The sequence below is a fragment of the Chelonoidis abingdonii genome, chromosome 22 (assembly GCF_003597395.2).
Source record: "Chelonoidis abingdonii isolate Lonesome George chromosome 22, CheloAbing_2.0, whole genome shotgun sequence".
NCBI classification, from domain to species: domain Eukaryota; kingdom Metazoa; phylum Chordata; order Testudines; family Testudinidae; genus Chelonoidis; species Chelonoidis abingdonii.
The window spans coordinates 29,707,653-29,730,105 of NC_133790.1; the positions used below are offsets into that span (position 1 = coordinate 29,707,653).

The window sequence follows — 22,453 nt, forward strand, 5'->3', positions numbered from 1 at the left end:
CACGGAGGGGCAGAGGATGCTGAATGCTCCAAGGAGAGACCCAGGAGGTGAAGACGTGTGAGCTTCTTGCCCTGAACAAGTCTGCTCCGAGGGAGAGGAGGCTCCCAAAGTCCTGCCTGGCTTTGTGGGGAGCAGTTCCAGAGCATCGCCCGGGGACTCCGTGACAGCTTCCAACTGCTTGTCCCAGCAGGGGATGTGTTCTGCAGTCATCCTTTGAAAGCCAGTGGGAGGCTGTCGCCCATGGTGCTGGATTGAGAGGAGCCCTGGTCCTAGCTGTGGGAGGGGGCTAAGCCTGCAGGGGGCTGAGTTGCTGGCCCAGCTGTGACTAGGGCTGGGGCTGCTGGATGTCCGGCACTGCAATCCCTGTTTTTTTTTTTTTGCAGAGAATTCCCCTGAGTGACATGAGCCGGGAAGAGATTAACCAGCTGGTGCAGGAGCTGGGATTTTACCGCAAGGAGGCACCTGATGCCCTGGTGCCTGAGGAGTTCCAGCTCGCCCCAGCCAGGCCTCTGCCCATCCTGCAAGCGAAGGAGCAGGGCGCTGGACCACCCTTCCCCCCAGCTCCTGCAGCTAAGAGCGAGCATCCCAGGATGCCTGGCAACCAGGAACACCCAGATCTATAGAAAGCAGCCAAACATGTGCATGGGGAGGGGTGTGCGTGTACACACGGGGTGTATGGACTGGAGCTGTGCATCCACCCCACTGGTAGGTGTGACACAGCTTCTGCCCCCTAGCGGGCATTGTTCAGGGCACAATATGTTCTATACCAGCCCTGGGTCAGCAGCCCTCCCCTGCCTGCTGCCCAGCCCCATGGCTGTTAACAGGCAGTCCCATGGCACCCAGACCAGCACAGTGCTTCTGTGCTGTGTCAGTGCCCTCTGCCTGCAGGGACAGAATGAAGCCCTCAGCTGAAAGCTCTGGGTGCTGAGGGTGGATGAGCTGAGTCCCAGAGGGCACAGGGTCGCTGCCCCCTGCCATCTGCGCTGTGGTCCAGGGGCTTGTGTCCACAGCTGGAATAAAGGCCCCTTCACCCCACCTGTTGCAGTGTGTCATCTTCTTCCTGGGGGGGTTGGGGAGCCCCCCCAAGCTGATTACAGCAAACACCATCCCGACCCCCCATCAGCACAAACAGGGGCCCTGGGTGGGGGACGCGGGGAACCAGCACTGTAATCAGGCTGCAGCTGGTGGCTCCAGCTGGGGTGCTCAGACCAGACCTGGGGCTTTTAGGGGCTAGTCCCGGCTGCTCTTTGTTGCTGGCTCCCCAGCTGCCGGGGAGGGAAGCCCTCTTGCTGGCCCTGGCTGACTGACAAGAGCAGGAGCGGGCCCTGCAGAAGAGCCAGGGGCCGAGTCAGGGTCTGCCCCGTGTCCAGGAAATGGGTTGGTGGAGCTGTGCAGGGGGCTCCTCACTGGGAACTGGACAGTGGCCTTGCTAACCACATGGCTCCACTCCCTCCCTGCTCCCGTGGTGGGAGCCGCAGCAGCACCCCCCTTCTCAACACCTGGTCTGGGCTTACGCAGCCCAGCCTGTGCTGGCATCTCGGCCATGGGTATTAGCCAGCGGGGAGGGTAGGACGAGCGTCTGATCCTGGGAGCCTGAGCAGAGGTCCCAAGCTTTTAGGGACAGTCCTGATATATGGGGCTTTTTCTTATATAAGCTCCTGTTACCCCCCAACCCCTGCCCCAATTTTTCACACTTGCTGTCTGGTCATCCTAGATGTGGGTGTGGCTCAGCCAGAAATACACCTAGCATGGACGCCCCAGAAACAGTGCAGCCTCTTCAGGTGCAGCATGGCTTCAGAAGTCTCCCATTCCCCACACCTGGCCCCTGCAGGAACCTGGCTCCCTGGGGCCAGGAGCAGCAGCATGGCACAGGAACACCAATAGGGCAGGGAGACGGACTCATCTGCCTCCTGCCCCTAGGCTATAGCCCTGCTGGTGGTTCCAGGAGGCTCTCAGCCCACAGGGATCCACTTTGCAGCCGTAACCATGGGGTTGGGGGTGGAAAATAGGGTGTAGGGCCTCGCTCTGCTCCATGAACCCACCGGCCTGGGGGCTGCAGCCATCACAGGTGAGCTGGTGGTGGAGAGGGGAGCAGGGCAGAGGGACTGGAGCCACCCACAGTGCCTGCTGGCAGGGAAAGGAGCTGGCCAGGCCAGAACTGGGCAGAGCAGCAGGTGAGAGAATGCAGGGCCCTTCCCCTAAAGGAGAGGGAGGCACTGTGTGCACGCCCCATGCCTCCCCGCCACCCCCACCCCAGGCAATGGGAGGGTAGCAGTGCTAACCAGGGCAGCCTGCAGAGCCAGGACAGTGGGAGCATTGCCACAGCCAGCCCTCTGCCCACCCAAGGGTGGCAAGGAGCAGAGGCCGGACCCTGTATAACAGAACTTTATTGTCAGGCTGGGGATACACGTGTCTACGCAGGTGTAGAAATGGTTACACAATCAGCTAGTGACACTGAGTGCAAAGGGCCCAGGGCCAGGTCAGAGGGCTGGGAATCAAGTGGGAGGTACCAAGCCAAGCTCTGGGGGGCTGCCCCACTGGGAAGGGCCTGTGCCCCAGGAGCCCACCCCCTCACCAGGTTCCAGTCCAGCTCCCCAGGGCAAGGGGGCTGTGGGTCCCAGCATTGGCGGTGCCTCCTGGGGGTGCGTGTGAGCAGCAGGCAGCAGCGTGCCAATGTGGGAGCTGCCCCCAGGGTTGGGCACTGCTGAGTGTGGAAGTTCCCAAGGGAGAGGGCTGCAAGCAGGAGCATGAGCAGCACCCTTCTGGAGTGCACCTCCCCCCAAGGGCCGAGAACCCCACCACACACACGTGTGCTGCACCCAGAGCCCAGCTACCCAGGCCACAAGCCCTGGGACGCTCCCTCACCTGCCCCCCTAACTCCAGCAACAATCCCCTGGGCCAGGTGTCTACAGTACCATGCCAGCCCATTGCCACCATGCGGCGGCCAGGGCCACAGCCAGACAGGGCAGGGCCTTGGCCCCACAGCCAGCCTGAGACGTACACAGGGCTCTCCCAGCCCGGCAGGGGGTGGGGTGTATTGCACAGCATAAAAACAATTCCTTTAACATGAATAACTTAAAACAATACTATAGAAAGCACAGGGTAGGGGGTGAGAGCCAAGCTGGCAGGGGGACCAGGCCAGGGACCATGGGGCAGAGCAGCAGCTGGAGGGAGCTTGTAGTATGGACAGAGAGGGCAGAGCACAGACAGTGCAGCACTAGTCTCAGCCTCACCCAGGCCCCCTCAAGGCAGCCTGGTAGCTGGGCAGGTCTGCTGGGGGCAGGTGCGCGCCTCCCCTGCACACCTATGTCCCTGTGGGGGGCAGCGGGGGGTCAATTCACACTGCAGCCGTGCCCAGGGCAGCGGGGGCAGGACAGGGGGGCTCTAGAACTCTTTCTGCCGCAAGCGTAACTCATGGCGCCGCAGGTGGTTGTAGAGGGACTGCACGTAGGTGAAGACACACTTGGAGTCTGGCCTCTTCCCCATGATCATCATGTCTTCCACCTCCACCAGGGGCATGCAATCAACCAGCATCCTGCGGGGAGAGGGCAATGAGCCGAGGGCATGACTGCCTCCTGGAGGCCAGCCCCTGCCCTGCCGAAAGCCCCCACTGCACACCCGCCGAAACCCCACACAGCCCCTCCCCAGTCCCAGAGCACCAGGCCTTGCTCAGATCCTGCATAGCCCCCCACCCAGCAGCACTAGCCACCACCCAGGGCTCCCTCCACAACCAGCAGCCCTCTGGGCCCAGCTGGCACAGGTAACCCTGGAGGATCAGCCTCTCCCTTCAGTTAAACATCTCAGACAAACACACCCAGGCGGGCGGAGTGCCCACCAGCGCAGCTGCTCCCTAGGTCCTGCCCACACGACCCACTGCCCAGAGCCTTAGCTCTCACCAGCCAGCCAGTGACTTGGCCCCATGACCCTCACAGCTGGCACATGCCACATATCCCACTTTCTCCTCCCAGCCCCACCCCCACATCCCTGCCCCTGCTCCTCTCCCCAGGAGCTCTGAGGTGGCCCCAGGCCTGCTCCCCTCAGCTGCCTGGCTCCAGGGCTAGTGCCCGTTGCCTTTAAACCTTGGTCCTGACTTGAGTGCAGCTTCCCTCACAGAGCCCCAGGCCACCCCACATACCCCTGGCCTCTGCTCACCTCCAGCACCCAGAGGTGGCTGTGCCCTCAGCCCATGTGTTAACCTGTTCTTGGGATGTGCCCACAGAAAGGAGCACCCCCCCAACACCACCCCGCTGGGGAGCTGAACTGCCACCCTCCCCACCCTATCTCCCTCCTAAGCCTCCTGCCCCTTGGGTCCCATGGCAGCCGCCTCCCTCGCCTGGCCCCTCTGACAGGAACAGGGCAGCCTACAGCTTTAGATCCAGTGCCAGCCATGGGGCAGCAGGTACCCAGAATAAGGGCAGATATTTGCACGGGCCCCTGACCCCACACCACGGGACTCACCCCTTCTCCCCACAAGAGCCTCCTCCGCCGCTTCTCCCTGTGCTCTCTCAATCCCCCATCCTCCCCCCCTCCCGCCGCAGCCAAGGGCATGCTGTGCCCAGCTGAGAACACAGCAGCAGGGCCCTGCCCCCATGTCCCCTTCGCCCCAGGATGGGGGAGTTCCTTCCTACACAGGCCCAGAAATCACAGTGCCCTCCCCCCAAATGTGCACAATCATCCCACTGGCACCACGGCAGGTGCCCCAGACAAAGGGCCTGATCCTGAACTCCCATCCTCATAGCAGCAGCCTGAGGGCATGGGCATATCTCAGGGCCAGGGCCAGGGTGGCCCAAGGCCTCAAAAGGCAGCAGGCACTACTCGCCCGCCCCAACACTTCCCCAGCTCTGGCAGTCACCTGGCAGCGTTGGAACAACCCAGGCAGGCCCTCGCTGGCTGAGGAGGCTGCCAGTCTGCTCCCTAACATTCCTGATAGCAAATTGCCCCATCAGGAACCAATGTGGGTGGCTGCCCACAGAGCTGTGCGCCAGGCAATCCGCAGCCTGGGCCTGAGGTAAGTGGGTACGCTCCAGCCTTGGCACTCGCCCTCCCCGCCCAGGCCCGAGCAACCAATGTCTTTACAGCTCCCCAGGCAGAGGCTGCGACGCCATCAGCCCTGGGCTAAGGCTCGCCCCTGGCGTCACAGCAGGATTTGAAGCCCTGCTGGGATACAAGCTAGGGGAGCGAGTGGGCACAGACAGGCAGTCTAGGTACTGCATGGGCAGAGGCACATCCCACATCTCCTCCAGCCAGGGCCCTCCAGGGCTGCTCAGCCCCCAGAGCCCATTGTCCTTGGCCCCTGTGCCACAAGCCCCCCACCCAAGCAGCTCAGCTGTGACCTGCTCTGGCTCACCTCCCACCAGGGGAAATACCCATCCCTGTTCCCCATGCCAGCCCCAGGGCAGACACAGAGTGGAAGGAAGCAGGAGCCTGGTTTTGCAGCTTCCCCCAGGGACGACAGTACCAAGATGGCCTGACACACAGCAGCTCCTGGCACAGGCTGCTGCTGTAAATGTTCTGGTGCTGCAGGTTGCACTCTAGGCCTGCCTGGGCTCCACATGCCAACAGCTCCTGTGCCGTCCTTCCCAAAGCAGGAGGTACGGCCCTGCCAGCACACCCCACGCCAACGGGGCAAGGGGGAGAAATGCTATAGTAAGCTGCCCAGGGCCCACAGGGGCAGCCAATCAAGGTCCCAGCCTGCAGCTCAGCACCCTCTCAGCACCGGGGGAGGCAATGCATGCTGGGAGCTGTAGTTCCTGTGCCACACCCCAGCCAAAGCAGAGGGGTCTTGCTGTATTAACTACCTGCGAGCAGCCGGGGCAGAAACTGCACCTGGAGCAAAGAGAACTGGGGCTGCAAGGGGAGCGGTAGCCTACCCTCAGCCAAACGCTGCAAAGAGCAGATGAGTCAACACGGCAGGCCCAGCCAAGCTGCACCTCACCTCCTTCTCTCTGCACGGGAGGTGGTGAAAGGCTCAGGGCTGAGCCCATGAGGTGCCTGCCAGACCCACCCTCAGCAGTGTCATGGAAGCCCTGGGTGCAGCCCCGGGGGAGGAAGTGTTGCAGGTCTGGGCCACAGCCCAAGCAGGATTACTAGTTTTGTACCAGGCCCTCGCCTCCCCCAGGGGCACATAGCGCCCCCCCACCTCCCCAGGAGAGGGTGCAGGGGGAAGCTGCAGCAGAGGCAGAGGTTATTGGAGCAGTGTGGGGGGGCAGGCCAGGCCGGGCATGGCCCAGACTCTGCACCCAGAGCTCCAGCACAGGCTCCCGGAGGCAGATTCCAGTGGGAGCTATCGTCACTAGCCCCAACAACACGACAGCTGTTGCAAACAGTGCAGGAAAGGGGAGGTGGAGGCTCCCCCAAGGCCCTCGCTGGCTGGTCAGGCTCTGCCAGCAACTCTGCTACCTGGGACTGGAATGGAGGGGAGTGGATTTTAATAGGGCACATGACTAAATCGGGGGGGAGCACTAGGGCTCTGCAGAGATGCCAAGCCCCACAGCAGAGAGCAGCAGCCCTGCCTGGAGCACAGAAGGGGCAGAGGGGTGAGCCTGAAGGAATGGAGTTGGTAACCCAATGCCAGGCCTTGCCCAGCTCATGCTCAGCGGACAGCCACGCATTCAGGCCCATCTGACATCCCAACTGCAGAGGGAGCAAGGGCTGGTGGGATGAACACAAGCCTAGAGCCAGTGTCCCCCTCCCCAGGGCTGGCACAGACTCCCTGAGCAGCCGGCGCAGCGGGGGCCAGGGTGAGACCGGGGGTCCAGGGCTGAGGTGGCTCGTGCCTGTAAAGCGCTGAGAGATCACTGTGTGGAAGTGCTGGAGGGGGATGAAGGATCCCTCTGCCTCCAGACATCAGCCCCTTCTGTTGAACAGGCCCAGGCACCGGGTGCCCCAAGCGCATGGTGCAGCAGGAAGGAACAGCCCCCAGCAGTGGCAACTATGGGTACAGCAGCAGGCTGCTTTGTAGCCAGCACCTAGGACCCCCCAATTCACTGAGAAACAACCCCATAATGCAGAAGACCCCTCCCCAGCCCGTCTGTCCCGGCACTGGAGCCTCTTAGCACCGATGGCGCTGCGTGGAGGCAAGGGCTCAGGCAAAGCCCAGCTGCTCACAGCCCTGGTGCCTGGCGCAGGCTTCCTACCACCAAGTGGCTGATTTCCTAGGAGCCAGGGGCCAGGCGTTCTCTGCGCTGCTCAGGCCCAGGGCAGAGCCCAGAGCAGGAAATCCCCCCCAGCGAGGCCTGCACGGGGGTAGCCTGCCCCCAGGGCATCAGAGAGCCTGTGCCTGACTCCCCTCACAGAGGCAGGGGAGTTCCTCCTGCTGGCAGCAGAGTACCTCTCACCTGCAGCAAGAGTAGGCACCAACCCCCTCCTGCAAGCTCAGCCCTTCCCGAGGGAGGAGTCTGTGCCCCACCCTCCCCACCCTCTGCCTGCCTTGTGCAGGGCTGAGATCACACAGCAACCTTCCAGCCAGGGAGCTCCACGTGCTGCCTCGCCACCCATTAACCCCTTCAGCAGCCTCCCACCTCTGCAAGTGGAGAAACCGAGGCACCACTTGCCCAAGGATACACAGCGAGCCGTGGCAGAGCTCCAACCACCAGTCGTTTGCTGCTGCCAGTTCTGAGCGCGCACCCCTTGCAGTGTTATTCTCCCAGCTCAGGCCACCTGGGCAGGGCAGGGCAGTAAGGCAGTTGAGACGGAAGTGAAGGGATGCTGGCTTGTGACAGAACACCTGGGAGCTGCTGCTCACTACTGTGCTTAGCTGCAGCAGCCCGGCTCCCCCTAAGCCAGGGTAACAGCAGAACCCAGCAGTCAGCTGGGGACCCACATGAGAACCTGTGCTGAGTGGGCTGCCCCATGGCCCTGCACACGGAGCTTCCCACCCTGCCTCCCGCTCTCGCCAACACCTGCTGATCTGCACCAAGGGAGGGCACAGCCTTGCCCACCTGGACCAGGTGCTGTATGCCCTGAAGGGGGGGGGGGGGCTTGGTGCACAAGCAGTACCCAGCCCTTCACACACCCGGCTCAGCGCTCCCTGCCAGGACTGCTGGCGCTGGGAGTGAAAGGGACTCGCTGGCCCAGCGGCTTCCAGGCATTTGCCAAAAGTGCCAGTGTGACAAAGTGGGGCTGTTCTTAATGTTTCCTTTGAATACTGTATGGGTGCCTCAGTTTCTGGCCAACACACTGTCTCTTGGCAACTAACGGCCTAGGCCCTCCCCCCCTGCAAGGGGATGCTAAAGGTGTGGGAGAACAAAGAGGTCAGGTGACCTCCTGGCCCAGGAAAGAGACAAAGGCCAGAAAGGAGGGGCTGGAGGGGGTTTCATTTTGGAGCTGGCTGGGGACGGGAAGTGAGGGCAGATGGGGTTGTCTGGCTCGCTGGGCCAGAATGGACCCAGCTGAGGGGTCCCCTTTTCTGTACCTACAAGCTCTGTTTTGGACTGTGTTCCTGTCATCTAAATAATCCTCTGTTTTACTGGCTGGCTAACAGTCACGTCTGACTGCAAAGTGGGGGTGCAGGACCCTGTGGCTTCCCCAGCACCCCACCTGGCCGGACTTGCTGTGGGAAGCGCATGGAAGGGCATATGCTGAATGCTCCAAGGTCAGACCCAGAGGTGAAGCCGTGTGAGCTTCTTGCGCCCTGGAGACAGTCTGCTCCAAGGGAGAGGAGGCTCCCCAAAGTCCTGACTGGCTTTGTGGGGAGCAGTTTCAGAGCATTGCCCATGGACTCCATGACAGCCAGGACAGGGCAGGCACCGCCCTGTGCTCCTCCCCCAACAGTGCCTCCTTGCTTCCACCAGCGTAGGCCTGGAGAGGGGCAGCACCAGCACTGCTCAGGCTGTGCAGCACTGGGGGGAAAGGAGAGCTTTTGCCCCCCCCAAGCCCTGCCCACTTAAATACCCCAGGGACCCTCTGCCCTGCAGCTCCCCTCCCATACAGATAGGCCAATGCCGACCCATCCTGCTCCAGTCCTAGGCCCCGAATGGTTCTTTCAATGTATTGAGTCCTGCACTGCAGCAAAGAGTGGGTGATCACTGCAGTGACATTTGCAGCCTGGGGGCCCTTCTGGCCCTGGGAGCCTTGGAGCCCAGGTGCCCCTGGCTAGCAGCTGCTGCTCCCCTTGTTTCCAGCACCTCTGGAAATGCAGGCCCAGGCAGCTGGCCCTCTCCCCCCTTCACCCACGGCACCGACCCAGCTGGGTTTGTGATGGAAAAGCTTGAGGCAGCCTAAGGAGAATCCCTGCCCTTATAAAGGCATAGTTGAGTCTGCAGTGTGCGGAGCGCAGCGTGGGCCCCATGGGCTGGGGGAGGCTCCAGCGGAAGCAGAGATGCCCCCAGATAGGCCCAAACACAAACAAGGAGCAGCGTGATGGACGTGCCTGAGTCACACTTTCCAGGCTCCCTGCTCCTGTCGCCTGCCCATATATGACTAGGAGGCACCTTGGAGTGGGAGGGCTCACTCCCCTCGCCTGAACCCTGGCTCAGGCTCCCTAGCCTGCGGCAGAGGGCTGGGAGCGGGCACCAGGGACGAGAACGCTGCTCTTGCAGGACACAGACTGAGGAAGCACCAGGCCCAGTTCACTAGACCCCTGGCCCTGCCGGAGGGGAGCCCACACAGCATGAGCAATGGGGCAGGGAGGGCTGCAGGAGTCGCGCTGCCAGCTCTCGATCCAGCAGCAGGCTGCTCCAGCACAGGGGGAGGTGTAATTAAAGCAGCAGTTTGGAACAGCTATCCGTGCCCCAGATCCTTGGCTCAGAGAGCTGGGGAGGGAAATCTTGTCAGGGCACCCCTCCATCTGGCGGGGTCCCAGCCCGAGTGCTGTGCTGGGGTGCAATGTCCTGTTCCCCTCCCCAGCCCCCATTCTAGACGCTGACACTCAGGCAGTGTTTCTGGACAACCCTGGCTGAGCTCAGAGTCAGTCTGGCTAACAGGGCTCAGCCCCTTGGTGCCCTGACATCTGGCCTGCTCTCTGGGAAGAGGGGTGTGCCCCCAAGACCCTCACCCCAAGGATGGCAGGACTCACCCCCCTCCCCTGACTTACTGCACAGCTGCACCTGGACATTGCCCTGCCCACTAGCCCCCAACTCAGCACAGCGCAACCAGGCCCCTCGCTGCCCCCTCCTGCTGAGCACGGCCAAGCCGGGGCTGGGCGGTAGATTGAGAGGAAGATTCTCACCATCGCTCCCGGGGGTGTAAATAGGCTACGACTTTTTGGTTTTTACCAGCCCCTTCTGGACCAGGCAGCGATAGAACTCCTGAATGTATGTGTACACACACTTCCAATCCGGCTCGCGCATCCGGACCATGTCCTCCACGTCGAGCAACTGCGGACAGTCTGCGTGCTTCCTGGGGGCAGGGGGAAAGGGGGAGCGAGTGATCACAGCCCAGTCGGGGAGGGGGGTGGGGGGGAAGAGAGAGAGAGAGAGAAAGAAACGTATCAATCCAATTCACATTCCCCTGGGGCCATAACAACGCTCCAGTTCACACATGCTCTGGGGAGGGTGCGCATTCCCGGGCACCGCTGCACTGCTGCCACGGTGAGACTACCAGGAATCGGGGCTACACGAGCACAGCCAGGGGGAGTCAGAGGTGCGGGAGTGTGAGGTCCAGCGTGAGAAGATCCAGGGCGGAAGAACAGAGCGAGACAGAGGAGGAGGAGGAGAGGAAGGGAGTGAAGTGCTCTGGCGCCAACCAGTGGTTGAGGAGCGGATTCCAGAGTGGAGCGGCTCTCTATATAGCTGCGTATATAGATGGGGTGGCAGAGGGGAAGGCCCGGCTCCCTCCTCGCCTGGCTCCGCTTGGAATTGGTGCAAGAAGCTCACCGAGGGCCGGAGGGGGAGGAAGGGGAAGGGCCACCTGGCTTCCAGGCCGGAGGGATCGATTGCTCTCATGGTCCACGCACCGGTCCCCGTTAAGGCAAAAGGCATAATTAATAGAAAGGCGGAAGTCCCAGGCACGCGCACCCCGCACACCACCGCTCACTGTACCCTGTGAGGACTAGACAAAAGAGCGCGGCAGGCCTGGAGAGCTGACACTCACGCACCGTCTGGGGCCTCCTGGCCCCAAGACGTCATCCCCGGCAAGGCAGCCTGCACGGGCCAAGGGAACTCAGAGATACCCTCCAACACACATACCCCCAGCCTGTGGAGACACTGGAGGAACTAGCCTGCCTCTGGCTCCGCGAGGGTGCAGCCAGCCGCCGAAGGGAAGGAGGGATAGGTGGATGGATGGATGGATGGAGAGACAGAAGGAAGGAGAGGGGCTGACACACAGCCTCCAGCTGGACCCGCTCCCTTTTCTCAGCACCCCAGGAAACCAGAAGCGAAAAGGGGGAGCTCAGGAAGCTGCAATAGCCCCCGGGACGGGACTCCGCCCCAAGCCCCCCAGGCTGCAGCACTGCACTGCACCAGGCCCCGCCAGTCCTGCCATCACCTCCCCACTCGATGCCAGTCAAGCCCCAGGCAGCTTGAGGGGCCTCCGCCTGCACAGGTTTTGCTCCAGCATTCAAGCGGTTAGAAGACGGGGACAGTGGCAGGGGAAGGGGCTCCGTGCACCCAGAGTTAGCCAGGGAAGGCTGGCCACTGTCGGTGCTCAGTGGCATGGCGGGGCAGCAGCTGCTGGTTATGGGCAAAGAGCTCTCTGGGGAATCATTCAGTCCCTTGCGAAGGCTGCTCCAGGGCCGTCTCAGTGATGCTCAGGGCTATAGGGCGAGAGGGGTTTGACCCAACATCTCTGCACTGAGCTGTGCTGGCTTCCCATGCACCTGCACGGACGTCGCTTTGCCCAGGGTCAGGCCAGAGCAGCCACGCATGGCATGCTGGGAAGCAGCAGAGCCAGCCTGAGAGCCCCAAGCACGTGGGAGGGTGGCAGGGAGCCGGCTCAGCTCAGAGGAGAGGCAGCCCTGGGGGCACTTGCTGCTTCCCTGAGCCAGCCTTAGCAGGGCAGTGCCATGCTCCTGAGCCAGTACAGCGGGAAGGGCCCCTGCCTTGGCCCGCACGATGCAGCGGGGAGGGTTACGTACTCTGCCGAGGAGAAGGCCACCTCAAAGTTGCGGCGGCGGTTCTGGGGCGTCAGCTGTGTGTAGTCGAAGGCCTGGGGGAAGAAGTTGTGGACGAGGGCGCAGAAGGCCATGCCGTCGCTCCAGCTGGAGGAGAAGTTCTGGATGTCCACATGCTGTGGGGCAGAGGCAGGGTCAGGAGAGGGAGCAGGCCCAGAGGTGGGCAGGAGGCGGTTTGCTCTGGTTCGCAAGAACCGGTTGTTAAATTTAGAAACCGATATAGAACTGGTTGCTAAAGGGGTGGGCGGGTGGACAAACTCCGGCCCACCTGAGCTCCCAGCTGGGGAGGCTCCCCCAGCCCCTTCCACGCTCCCTCCCCCCATAGAGCCGCCGGCGCCAGCGCTCCGGGCAGCTCTGCAGCTCCTGCCGCTTTGAGCAGCACGGTAAGGGGGCCAGGCCGGGACTGGGAGATGGGGTTGGCAGGGCCGCCCAGAGTGGGGGGGCAAGTGGGGCCCCCACGAGAATCTCTGAGGCTCCCTCTGCCCCCCCCCACTGCCTTCCCGCCCCTCAACCTCCCTCCCGTTCCCTGTCCCCTGACCACCACCCCCCACACACTCCCTGTCCCCGGGACTTCCTGCCCCTTATTCAACCCCCGTGGCCCCTGCCCCTTACCACGCCACTTATCCCCGCCTCCCCCCTCTCCTGGATCCTCAGCCTGCCGCGTCCAGGAGTGGCCCTGGACAGCACTGCAGCAGCGTGGCTCCAGCGGCAGCTCAGGTCCACGTGGTAAGGGGGCAGGGCTGCGAGCTCAAGCAGGCCGAGCGGCAGGAGCTCGTGGACGCGGTGCGCTGAGGCTCCGGGAGAGGTGGATGGCTGGGGGTAAGCGGCTAGGGGGGTTGGATAAGGGGTAGGGAGTCCTGGGGGCAGGGAGGTGTTGGATGGGGCAGAGGTTCAGTGGGGGCAGTCAGAGAATGGGGGGTTGGGTAGGCGTGGGAATTCTCGGGGCCTGTCGGGGTGGTGGTGAATGGGGTCAGGGCAGTCAGGGGACAGGGAGCGGGGCGAGTTGGGCAGGGGGTGGGGAGTCTCGGGAGGCGGTGGTCAGGGGACAAGGAGCAAGGGGGGTTGATGGGGGCAGTCGGAGGCAGGATGTGAGTTGGGGGGACGGGGGAGAGACGGACACGTGGAGCTTGTGCTCACCACACGGTTCCCTACCAGGTCTTCGGCGGCACTTCAGTGGCGGGTCCTTCACGGGCTCCAGGTAAAGGACCCACCGCCGAAAACCCAGAGCAAGTGAAGACCCCGTCGCTGCTGCCGAAATAGCTGCCGAGGACCTGCTAGGGAACCGGTTCTTAGGATTTTGGGAGCTCATCCCTGAGCAGGCCCTGGCCAAGAGCCGAAGGGGATGGGGGAGCAGGGTAGGGACTAGGGGTGAAGGGGAGGGGAAAGGAAAGCCCAGCCTGGCCAGGAGCTGTAGCGGAAGGAGGGTGGGGGCGAGCAGGGCCTGCTGCTCGGAGCCCCCCTCGGGGTGGCAACTTTCTAACTGCAGAAAACTAGACACCTTTGCCCCGCCCCCTTCCCCAAGGCTCTGCCCCCACTCACTCCATCCACCCTCCCTCCTGTCACTCGCTCTCACCCACTCTGGCTCACCTGCTCATTTTCACCCGGCAAGAGGTTGAGGTGTGGGAAGTGGTGGGGGCTCCGGCTGGGGGTGCGGCCAAGAATAAGGGGGCTTGGGGTGCAGGAGGGGGCTCCAGGCTGGGGAAGGGGATCGCAGTGTGGGAGGTGGTGTGGGGTCCAGGAGGGGATTCTGGGTGTGGGCTCTGGGCAGCGGCCGGCACTTCCCTCCTGCTCCTAGGCAGAGGGGCCAGGTGGCTCTGTGCCTCTGCAGCTCCCATTGGCCACGGTTCCCAGCCAATGGGAGCTGCAGAGTCGGCACCTGCAGGTGGGGGCAGCGCACAGAGCGCCTCTGGCTGCCCCTCCGCCCAGGAGCAGGCGGGACATGCAGGCCACTTCCGGGAGCCAGGCAGGGAGCCTGCCAGCTCCACTGCACCGGCACCACCGCCAACCAGATTTTTAACAGCCTGGTCAGTAGTGTTCCAGATCTGGCAACCCTAGCCCTGGAGGATGGGGGGCAGGGAGTGGACCCAGCCTGGCCAGGAGCTGCACAGGAAGAGGAGCACTGACCTCGTAGCCCCGGGTCTTCGCTCTGCACCAGTCCAGCAACATCTGTTTGATGCTGTTGGCGTTGGGAACGCCGAAGCTGGAGGAGCGCTGCACGGCCACCCGCGACATGGCCGGGCTCGAGGGGCTGCAGGGAACACATGCACAGCATGTTGGTCAACTGCCCACAGTACCGGCCCACTCCAGCCCAACCCTGCCCTGGCCGCACTTGGCGCCCTCACCTCCCGCTCTCCTTCTCCAGCTTCTCGATCATGGCCTTCCGCGCCTGTGTGGCCGACGTCTTGGGCAGGCTCTGAGCCTTCAGCAGCTCCTTCTTCTTCTCAGCCTGGCGCCGCTCCAGAGCGGCCAGACTGCCCTGGCGCGAGCTGCTCTCGTCCTCACGGTCAAAGATGCTGGGGGAGGGAGAGTGACAGACTCAGCATGGAAGGGGGTCTCTGTTCAGCCAGGTCCCAACAGTACCCGAGGGAGGGAGTGCAGGGATCTTTTCAACTCCACCCAGGGGGGGGCCCAAGGAGCAGCTGCAGCTCCCCAGACTCAGCTGCAGGCAAGGGTGCAGGCCCAAAGATCTCAATGGGGCCCCCAAACTAGGGGAGAATCTGCCTTCGTGTAGCAAGGATGACACCACTCAGGGTCGCGGGAGCCTTAAAATCAGCGGGGTCTGCACAGTGCTCAGAGATCCCCGAGTGACAGGCCCCGGGTTCTCCCGGCCCTCCCACAGTGCACTGGGCACTCAGCCACGTGGGACATCACAAGACTCCCGAAGGCCGACACCCTGTGGGGGCTGCTGGAAGGATACCTAGCAGGCAGCAGGCTGGGCGACAGCAGCTGCCCTTGGGGGGGGTGGAGGGTAGCCAAGGTCGCTGACTCTTGGGGACACCCAAATACAGTGAGTAGAGGCCTGTGCCACCCATGGACCCCAGCAGGTGGTGGCAAGCGGCCCAAGGAGCTCAGGCAGCACACACTGAGCTGCCATGCCTTTCTCCACCTTCCCCTGGGCACAGGTGTGGGCGCTCTCCCCAGAGGGCACTGCCCATTCAGCAGGATGTCACTCACCTGCCCACCTTCTTGGACGAGGAGCTGTAGGAGGATTTGGTCTGGACAAACGTGCTGCCATCTGCAGAGGCAAGGAGAAGAACCTCAGTCACTGGTGAGGGAGGTAGTGGGAGCTGTTTTTCTCTGTGCCTGGCGCTGCCCAGAGGCGCCGAAGTCTGCTTCCGCCAGGGCCCAGCACCAACAGGCAAGTGGCTGCCCCTCCCCCCCAGCCCAGGGCAAGCAGGTGCCCCCAGAGGAAGGGGGAATTGCCACCAGGTGGCAGGAGAGCAGGCCAGGAGGGGGTGAAGGGCCCTTACTCTCCGATCTCTTTGTGTAGCTCGACTCCACTGTCGTCATACGGGAGGTTTTGGTGCCATTATCTGCAAAGGGAGGAAAAGACAAAGAAGGATCAGCCAGGGTGGGGCAAGACCAACACCTATAGCACCCCCGCCCCCAGAGAGGGAAGGGCCAGCGAGCCGACGTGGATGCAGAGAGGCAGCTAGGTGAGGCCATCGCGTCCCACAAAGGCCAGGCCAATGGGTGTGTGTGCAGCAGGCTCCAAAGGCAACAGAGTCCAGGGCAGGAGGAGGCAGGGAGGCCTGGCCTGAGGGCAGGAGATGCAGAGAAGGCTCTACCCCAGCCTGGAGACAGGAGAGAAGAGGCCAGTGGCAGTGAACGAAAGGGGCAGAGGCAGTACAAAGCCAAGGCCGGCTTGTCTGAGGAGAGAGCCACTCAGCCGGAGCCGGGCCAGGCCAGGCCAAGTGCCAGAGCAGATGGTGGAAGGGCCCACGTGGCCAAGCTCCCTTGTATGCTGGAGAAGGCAGGTGGCAACAGGAAGGAACCGTAAGAGCCAGGCCTCCTGGAGCCACAGGCGTAGGAAGCAGGGTGCAGCTGAGGGCAGAGCACACAGGCTGATGGGGTAGAGAAGAGTCCCAGCCCTGGGGGTGCTGTGCTGGACGGGAGCCCTCCCCTGACAGCTGCTGGCAGAGCCCTTAGGCAGGGCTTGCTGGAGGGCCTGGCTGCCTGAGCTCATGCCAACCTGGGCAGCACAGAAAGGGACAGGCGAGGCCAGGAATGGCTCCTGCCAGCCAGTGGGAGGCCCAGCTTTAACAAGGGGCTTCAGGGGCCCTGTTACAGACCCTTGGCCACCCCAAAGGCTCCATGCCTGCCATGCCATGGGCCGGGCTCACTGGGGGCTCCCTATGCAGGTCCCAGGGTGCGTGTAATCCTGTGCCCCAGGTCCAGCTCTCCCTGAGCCTGCTACAGCGTTGCTGGCATGTCCCTGGAGCCCCTGGGGAGCAGGGGATTCTTGGCACAGAGGCTGCACCTCCAGAGCCCAGCAGACTCTCGGCAAGGCAGAGCACATCAGCGCTGGTGCTCTCGGCGGCATGGAGCCAGGCCCCATGGCTGCCAGCTGTCCTGGAGTGGATGGGCCCAGAGGCCCTTTTTCAGAGTGAAGCCCAGGCAGCCAAGCACTGTTTGCACAGGGGAGGCAAAGGACAGAGAGAAACAGAGAGAGACTCCAAGAGCAGGGGCTGCACCTTGGGAGATGATAGAGAAAAGGTAAGCAGAGACTGGCAGGCACCCAGAGACAGCCCGTGCTAGGGTGGCAGAGATCAGCAGAAACGGCCCTGTGCCAGGGTGGCAGAGAAGAGATCAGCAGAGACAGCACCGTGCCAGTGTGGCACAGAGCGGGCTGTGCTGGGCGTGAGCGGGACCACGCCGTGAGACCAAGCGGTAGCGCCCAGTGGCCTTGCAGGGCCCCTTACTGGACTGGACGAGGTGCTCGGTTTTCGTGAGCGTGTGGCGGGCCGAGCCATCAGCCGACTGGGCGCCCTGCCGAGTGGTGTTCTCGGTAGCACGGCCTGTCTTCCCCGCCGCGGCCTGGCTCTTCACCTCCTGCAGCCGCTGGCCCCGCTCCTTGTCTCGCTGCTCTGCAAATGCACGCGGGGGATGGCGTTAACACGGAGATGAGGGCACCGGGGGCAATGGACACTGCCCGGCATGGAGCCACCACAACCTCTCTGGGGCGCTCAGCAGCCCTGCCCCGTCCATCCTCCGCGACATGTGCAGGAGTCAGGGCACCATGGGGAACTCCTTGGCCTGACAGAGCTGGAGATACAGCAGGAGGGACAGGGCCATTCTCCAGCCAGGCCCCTGCTGCCTCTTGCCCATGATGCTGCCATGCCAGACGGCTCCAGGGCTATGGCACTGTGGAGACTCGCACACAAAGATCCACAAAGCCTACAGAGCCTGCCTGCCTGCATCGCCGAGCCCCTCCCTGGGGGAGGGCCCAGACATCCCCAGGCCAGCTCAGGTTTCAATAGCATGGCTCCTGGCTCCCTGACCCACCTCTGCTGCTTCCGTTCCACAGCCCTGCCAGCCTGCTGCCAGGGTCAAGGTGCCATCCCCCAGCCTACACGGGCCCTTGGGTGAGCCCACAGCTCCCCGCACCAACCCCTGGGGAACCACGAGCAGCTACCTCTCTTCCTCTGGCGCAGCTCCCGCATGGCGGAGCGGATCAGCCGTCGCTCCTCAAAGTCCAATGTCTGGTCCAGCTGCCAAGGCAAGCGTGACACCAGCAACCTCAGCAACCGCGGCCTCACCCTCCCACCCTGCCCCACAGCCGCCCCCAAACTCCACCGCAGCCTCACCCCCATCCTGCCCCACAGCCACCCCCAAACTCCACCGCGGCCTCACCCTCCCACCATGCTCCACCACGGCCTCACCCCCATCCTGCCTCACAGCTGGCCCCAAACTCCACCGCGGCCTCACCCCCATTCTGCCCCACAGCCGCCCTCAAACTCCACCGTGGCCTCACCCCCATCCTGCCCCACCACAGCCTCACCTCCATCCTGCCCCACAGCCACCCCCAAACTCCACCGTGGCCTCACCCCCATCCTGCCCCACAGCCACCCCCAAAATCCCACCGCCCCCTCAAACCCAAGCCACAGCCCGGCTGAGGTAGCTCAGTGAGGGGCAGAGGGAGACAGGCCCAACGTACCATCTTATCCAGCACCTCCTCCTCCTCGATCCTGCTCAGCTCCTCAGCGCTCAGCTTGCTCCTTTTCTCCGGCTCCCTCGCCTGGGCCTTCTCCATCCCATTGGACAGCTCCGGCTCAGGAACCGGCACCTGGGGCTGCTCCACCGGCTCCGCCTCCATCTGCAACAAGAGGGCCCGATGTCAAGAACCTCCCAGCTCCAGAGCGCCCTGCCCTGCTGAGGGCCCGGGCAAACCCCACGCGCACAACCCCTGGCCCCGCAGGGAGAGCAGCTCCGGATGCTGCCCCCAGCTATCAGCCCCAGCTCCCAGCCCTGGGCAGATGAGCCGGGCACATGCCCACGGGCAGCCGACGACTTGGTTTTACACCCCTAGCAAAGGGCAGCTCCAGTACTACCATGCCCTCAGCGCCAGGCTGGGTATTAGCTATGGGCTGACGAGAGGGAGGAGCACCAATGAGCTGCCAATGCCACTGCCTGACCATCTGCTCTGCTCCCACTACCCATCGAGCCAGGCCATACCAGCGAGCCCAGCAGAGGCTCCATCTGCCAATCCTCTACGGCCACACGACAGGCTGAACAGTCCTGTCCTTCCCTAGCCCCCCTTGCACCCCGCTAACCCCCCCAGCGTTCCATAAGTAGAGCTCTGTTGGGGGGCAGCCCTGACCATCTCCACACGCAGTGGGGATGTGACTGACCCGAGGTCACCCAGCAGGCCAAGGCAGGAGCAGGGAATAGAACCCAGGAGTCCTGGGCTTCTGCCACTGAGCCACATGTGACAAAGCGGGAATTTTTTGTAATACTTTTAGGACATCAGTTTGTGCCTCAGTTTCCCCTATGTGCTGGACCGTCACCAGCAGGTGGAAAAGGGCTGTTTGCACTCTGGACAGGCCACTCTGTGGCCTAGCTGTCTGGCCCTTAGACCCAAGTTCAATGGTGCTCTGGAGAACACAACAAAAGATCCAATTATCCAGATGCTGACACCGAGCAAGCAAGGACCCAGAGGCACACGGACTTCCCCACCTCTCAGCAAGGGGGCTGCCCAGCATTTCCCAGCTCAGAAACAGGGGTCCAGAGAGCTGTGAGCTGGGGGACAAGTGTTGGCTGCTAGGGGCAGTCAAGGGGCTCTGACCTGGGATTTGGACCAAGGTCAGACGGATGGAGAGCCAGAGTTCACTACACCTTGGCTGAGGCACAGGGTGACCCAGAACGGACGATGCTTTACCCCTCATTCCTCTGGGCTACCCTAAGGACATCCTGTGACTAATAAACCCGACTGGCTTGACAACGCTGCGAGTGTCACCGCACAAGCTGGACGAGGTGCATGCATCCCCCAAGAGCAGACAAGTCCCCCTCGGCTGTCTCAGCGGGACTCGCTGACCAGAGCTCACGGGTGGAGCAGAGGGACTGCAGACCCAGAGGTCCAGCCTAAGGAGGCGGTGAAGCCGCGTGGCTTCCCCTGGAGGACGTGAGAGACGCCAGGGCTCTGGCCCATGGAAGGGTTCCTCCCAGACGCTGTTCCAAAGCTGGCCCTAGCTTCGATCCTGTGGCTCCATGACACCATGGCCATCACCCCACACCACCAGAGCCCAGGGCAGACATGTGCTGCTCCTGCAGGCGGGCGATTCCTTCCCTACCCTCCCAACTCCTGTTCTCCATCTCAAAGGCTGTGCAGAACCCTGCAATGGGAACGGAAGAGCCAAGGACAGAGTTACTGTCAATATTCATGGTATGAGGGTCCATGCAGACCATCCGAGCTCCCCAGCAGTGAGTATACACATCAGGCAGCCCAGTTACACCCAGCAAGCAATGGCTGCCCACAGCAGGCGGGCCCCACTGCCCAGTGAGCAGGGGGGCTGCCTGGGCAGCAGGCACCAGGGAGCGGGAGCAGTCAGGGCACGCCTCTAGCTCCAGCACAGGATTTCCAGGAGGATTAAGGGGCTTATCGGAAAGAGGATCCTGTGCTGGGGATCAGGAGCTGCCCTGGCAACTAGGCAAGCCCAGCCTCTTCTGAACAATCATATGGTGCCGGCTCCTTGTCAACACAACCCCCAGCGAATGCAGCCCAGCCAGCCGGCCAGGCTCAAAATAGCACCACAAAGGCCTGTGGATGGGGGCTGAGACCACATCTGCTTGGCTCCATTTGCACCCCCTGGCAGACCAGCAGGGCCCAGGCACCCCGGCACAGGCCGGCTGAGGGGCTGAGAGGGGACAGCTCGCAGTAGTCCCGTTGGAGCAGAGTGCCCCCATGGCAGGAGCGCAATGCAGGCCAACATACACAGCACAGCTGCCCTCTGGCTCTAGCGTACTGAGTGTGACAGCCGGCAGCACAGCCTCTCTCACTCTGCCCAGCAGCTCACTGGGGGTCTGTTCTCTCTGGCTACATCAGGGGACTAAGGGTTGGGATCTCCGAGCAGCCCTTGGGGCAGGGGCCGACCCGATGCCCAGCACCCTTGGCAGGAAGCTGGCCTCTGTGGCCACCAGGGCTGGTGGTAGGCAGGCAGCGATGGGAGGAACCAAGCCCAGGGCAGGGCTAACACCTGTTGTCAGCTGGGCCCGCTGGGCTGTGCGCACAGCAGCCCGACTAGCCCTGGTGCTCAGGCAGACTATCCCTGCAGGGCCACACCCAAATCCAGGCGGCCCACGCCCCCCTGCCCAGCTGCCAGGGGAGATCCGCCTCACAGCGACGCAGCGAGGAGCTCCAACATGTCTATAGTGCCCCAACACCCGCAGGAGAGCGCAGCTCCCTGGCTGGGCTCAGAGCTGGGGTAAGGAGACCCCAGGCCAGCTGTCCCTGCAAACAAATGCGGGCAGGCAGCAACGCCCAGCACAACAGACGGCACGTCAGCAATGCAAGGCAGGCGGCCTGGATTGGCTCCGGGTGATCGGAGCCTCGGCTGGCACAGGTCTCCCCCAGCAACCCCCAGCTGTAATCTCCTGCCCCAGTCCCAGCTAATCCCCCGTGAAAATGCGCCTGCCTGGCCCAGCAGCAGCTGACGCCAGCTCTGGGGCTCCCCCACTGCAGGAACAGCTTCCCTTTGCCCAAGGGCCAAGGCTTGGGGAAGGGCTGACAGGGGCCTCGCCCAGGGCCGCCTGCCCTGGCCCCAGCCCCAGCAGGGGGGAGGGTATGCGAGGTGCCGGCATTGGGCATCCAGAGTAGATTTTCAGACCAGCCAGCAGGGGCAGGCCAGGGCTTCTGCCCAGCAACATCTGCCCACCCCTGCCTCCTTCCCCCTTGGAGGGAAAAAGGGACCCAAGACACAGCCAGCCAACGCTGCCCGTGGGATGGGCTCTCAGGGAAGCCGTCCACTGGATGGTGTGGGCCTGCCCTGCCCCGCCTTCCCCTGCCTGGAGCCCGCACACTCACGAAGCTGTTGCTCCTGGAGAGGTGCACAGACGACTGCCTGCGGGTGCTGGAGAAGGTGGGCGGATGGGCCACGGGGCTGCTGGGCTCCTCGGTGCCCGCAAAGTGGGCACAGGGATCTTGTGCCTCCAGGAAGAGGGTGCTGGGGTCCTTCTCCTCCAGATCCCGGGCTCCCAGCCAGAGCGTGAGCACCTCCAGCTGCCGGCCGAGGCGAGCCTGCTCACCCCGCAGCACCAGGTGCTCCTCCTTCAAGTCATTAAGGGCACTGGCCAGGGGCTGCAACTGCTGTAGCGCCTCCTCCAGGCGCCTCTCGGTGGCCAGCTGGAAGGCCTGGAGGTCCAGTTGGATCTCCTCCACCGTTGCCTCCCGGGCATTGTCCAGGCTGGGGAGGTGCACCCCCGGCATGGTGCTGGCTGGGGATGGGACATGGGCCCGACAGGGCCCTTCGCTGCCACGCCGCAGGCTTCCGGGGCGAGACGCTGTGTGGTCAAGCCCCTCTCATGCCAGCTCCGGGTGGTGGGCTCTGCAAGCTCCCAGCCCTTTATAGGGGCTCTCGGGCGTTGCCCCTCCCCGGGGCGGGGCGCCACCAGCAAGCCTTTGTGTTCAGCCCAGCTATTCTTATCGCACAGGCCGGGGCCTGGCAGAGGGGCTGACACAGGAGCCGGGAGGAGAGGTGCTGAACTTGGGACAGTTCCCAGCGCAGGCCGGGCAGTGATGGACTCGGGCCAGGTGGCCAAGCCGGGGGAGTGGGGGGGGGGGGGAGGCACTAGGACATGCTCCGTGTGGAAGCCACCTGCCTCCCCACCCTCACACACAGCCTGGGCTCCCCCTGAGCTGCCCACCGGGGGCTCGCCCTCAGCAAATGGGGAAGGGGTCAGCCAAAGCAC

The 22,453-nt window shown here is 63.4% G+C and overlaps 3 protein-coding genes across 7 annotated transcripts in view; 1 reads left to right on the forward strand and 2 right to left on the reverse strand.

Moving 5' to 3' along the window:
• The window catches only part of SELENOM (selenoprotein M), a 14,704-nt gene extending 13,669 nt beyond the window's left edge, over nt 1-1,035 (forward strand). The window contains exon 5 of the mRNA XM_032768300.2: nt 384-1,035. Within this exon, the coding sequence (XP_032624191.1) occupies nt 384-623 (240 nt within the window). The 3' untranslated portion in view covers nt 624-1,035. The remainder of the gene's footprint in view (nt 1-383) is intronic.
• The window catches only part of LOC116817868 (2'-5'-oligoadenylate synthase 3-like), a 209,185-nt gene that overhangs the window by 116,935 nt on the left and 69,797 nt on the right, over nt 1-22,453 (reverse strand).
• Nucleotides 2,370-22,453, reverse strand: part of SMTN (smoothelin) — a 49,583-nt gene continuing 29,499 nt past the window's right edge. For 2 of the 5 annotated variants that reach the window (XM_075060134.1, XM_032768295.2), the window contains exons 12-21: nt 18,207-18,365; nt 17,685-17,760; nt 16,972-17,136; nt 15,520-15,582; nt 15,224-15,284; nt 14,392-14,562; nt 14,174-14,297; nt 12,014-12,165; nt 10,169-10,338; nt 2,370-3,535 (exon numbers count right to left, since the gene is read on the reverse strand). In XM_075060134.1, coding sequence (XP_074916235.1) covers nt 10,194-10,338; nt 12,014-12,165; nt 14,174-14,297; nt 14,392-14,562; nt 15,224-15,284; nt 15,520-15,582; nt 16,972-17,136; nt 17,685-17,760; nt 18,207-18,365 — 1,116 coding nt within the window. In that variant the 3' untranslated portion in view covers nt 2,370-3,535; nt 10,169-10,193. The remainder of the gene's footprint in view (nt 3,536-10,168; nt 10,339-12,013; nt 12,166-14,173; nt 14,298-14,391; nt 14,563-15,223; nt 15,285-15,519; nt 15,583-16,971; nt 17,137-17,684; nt 17,761-18,206; nt 18,366-22,453) is intronic. The other 3 variants (XM_032768294.2, XM_032768293.2, XM_032768296.2) reach the window with 2 other exon arrangements.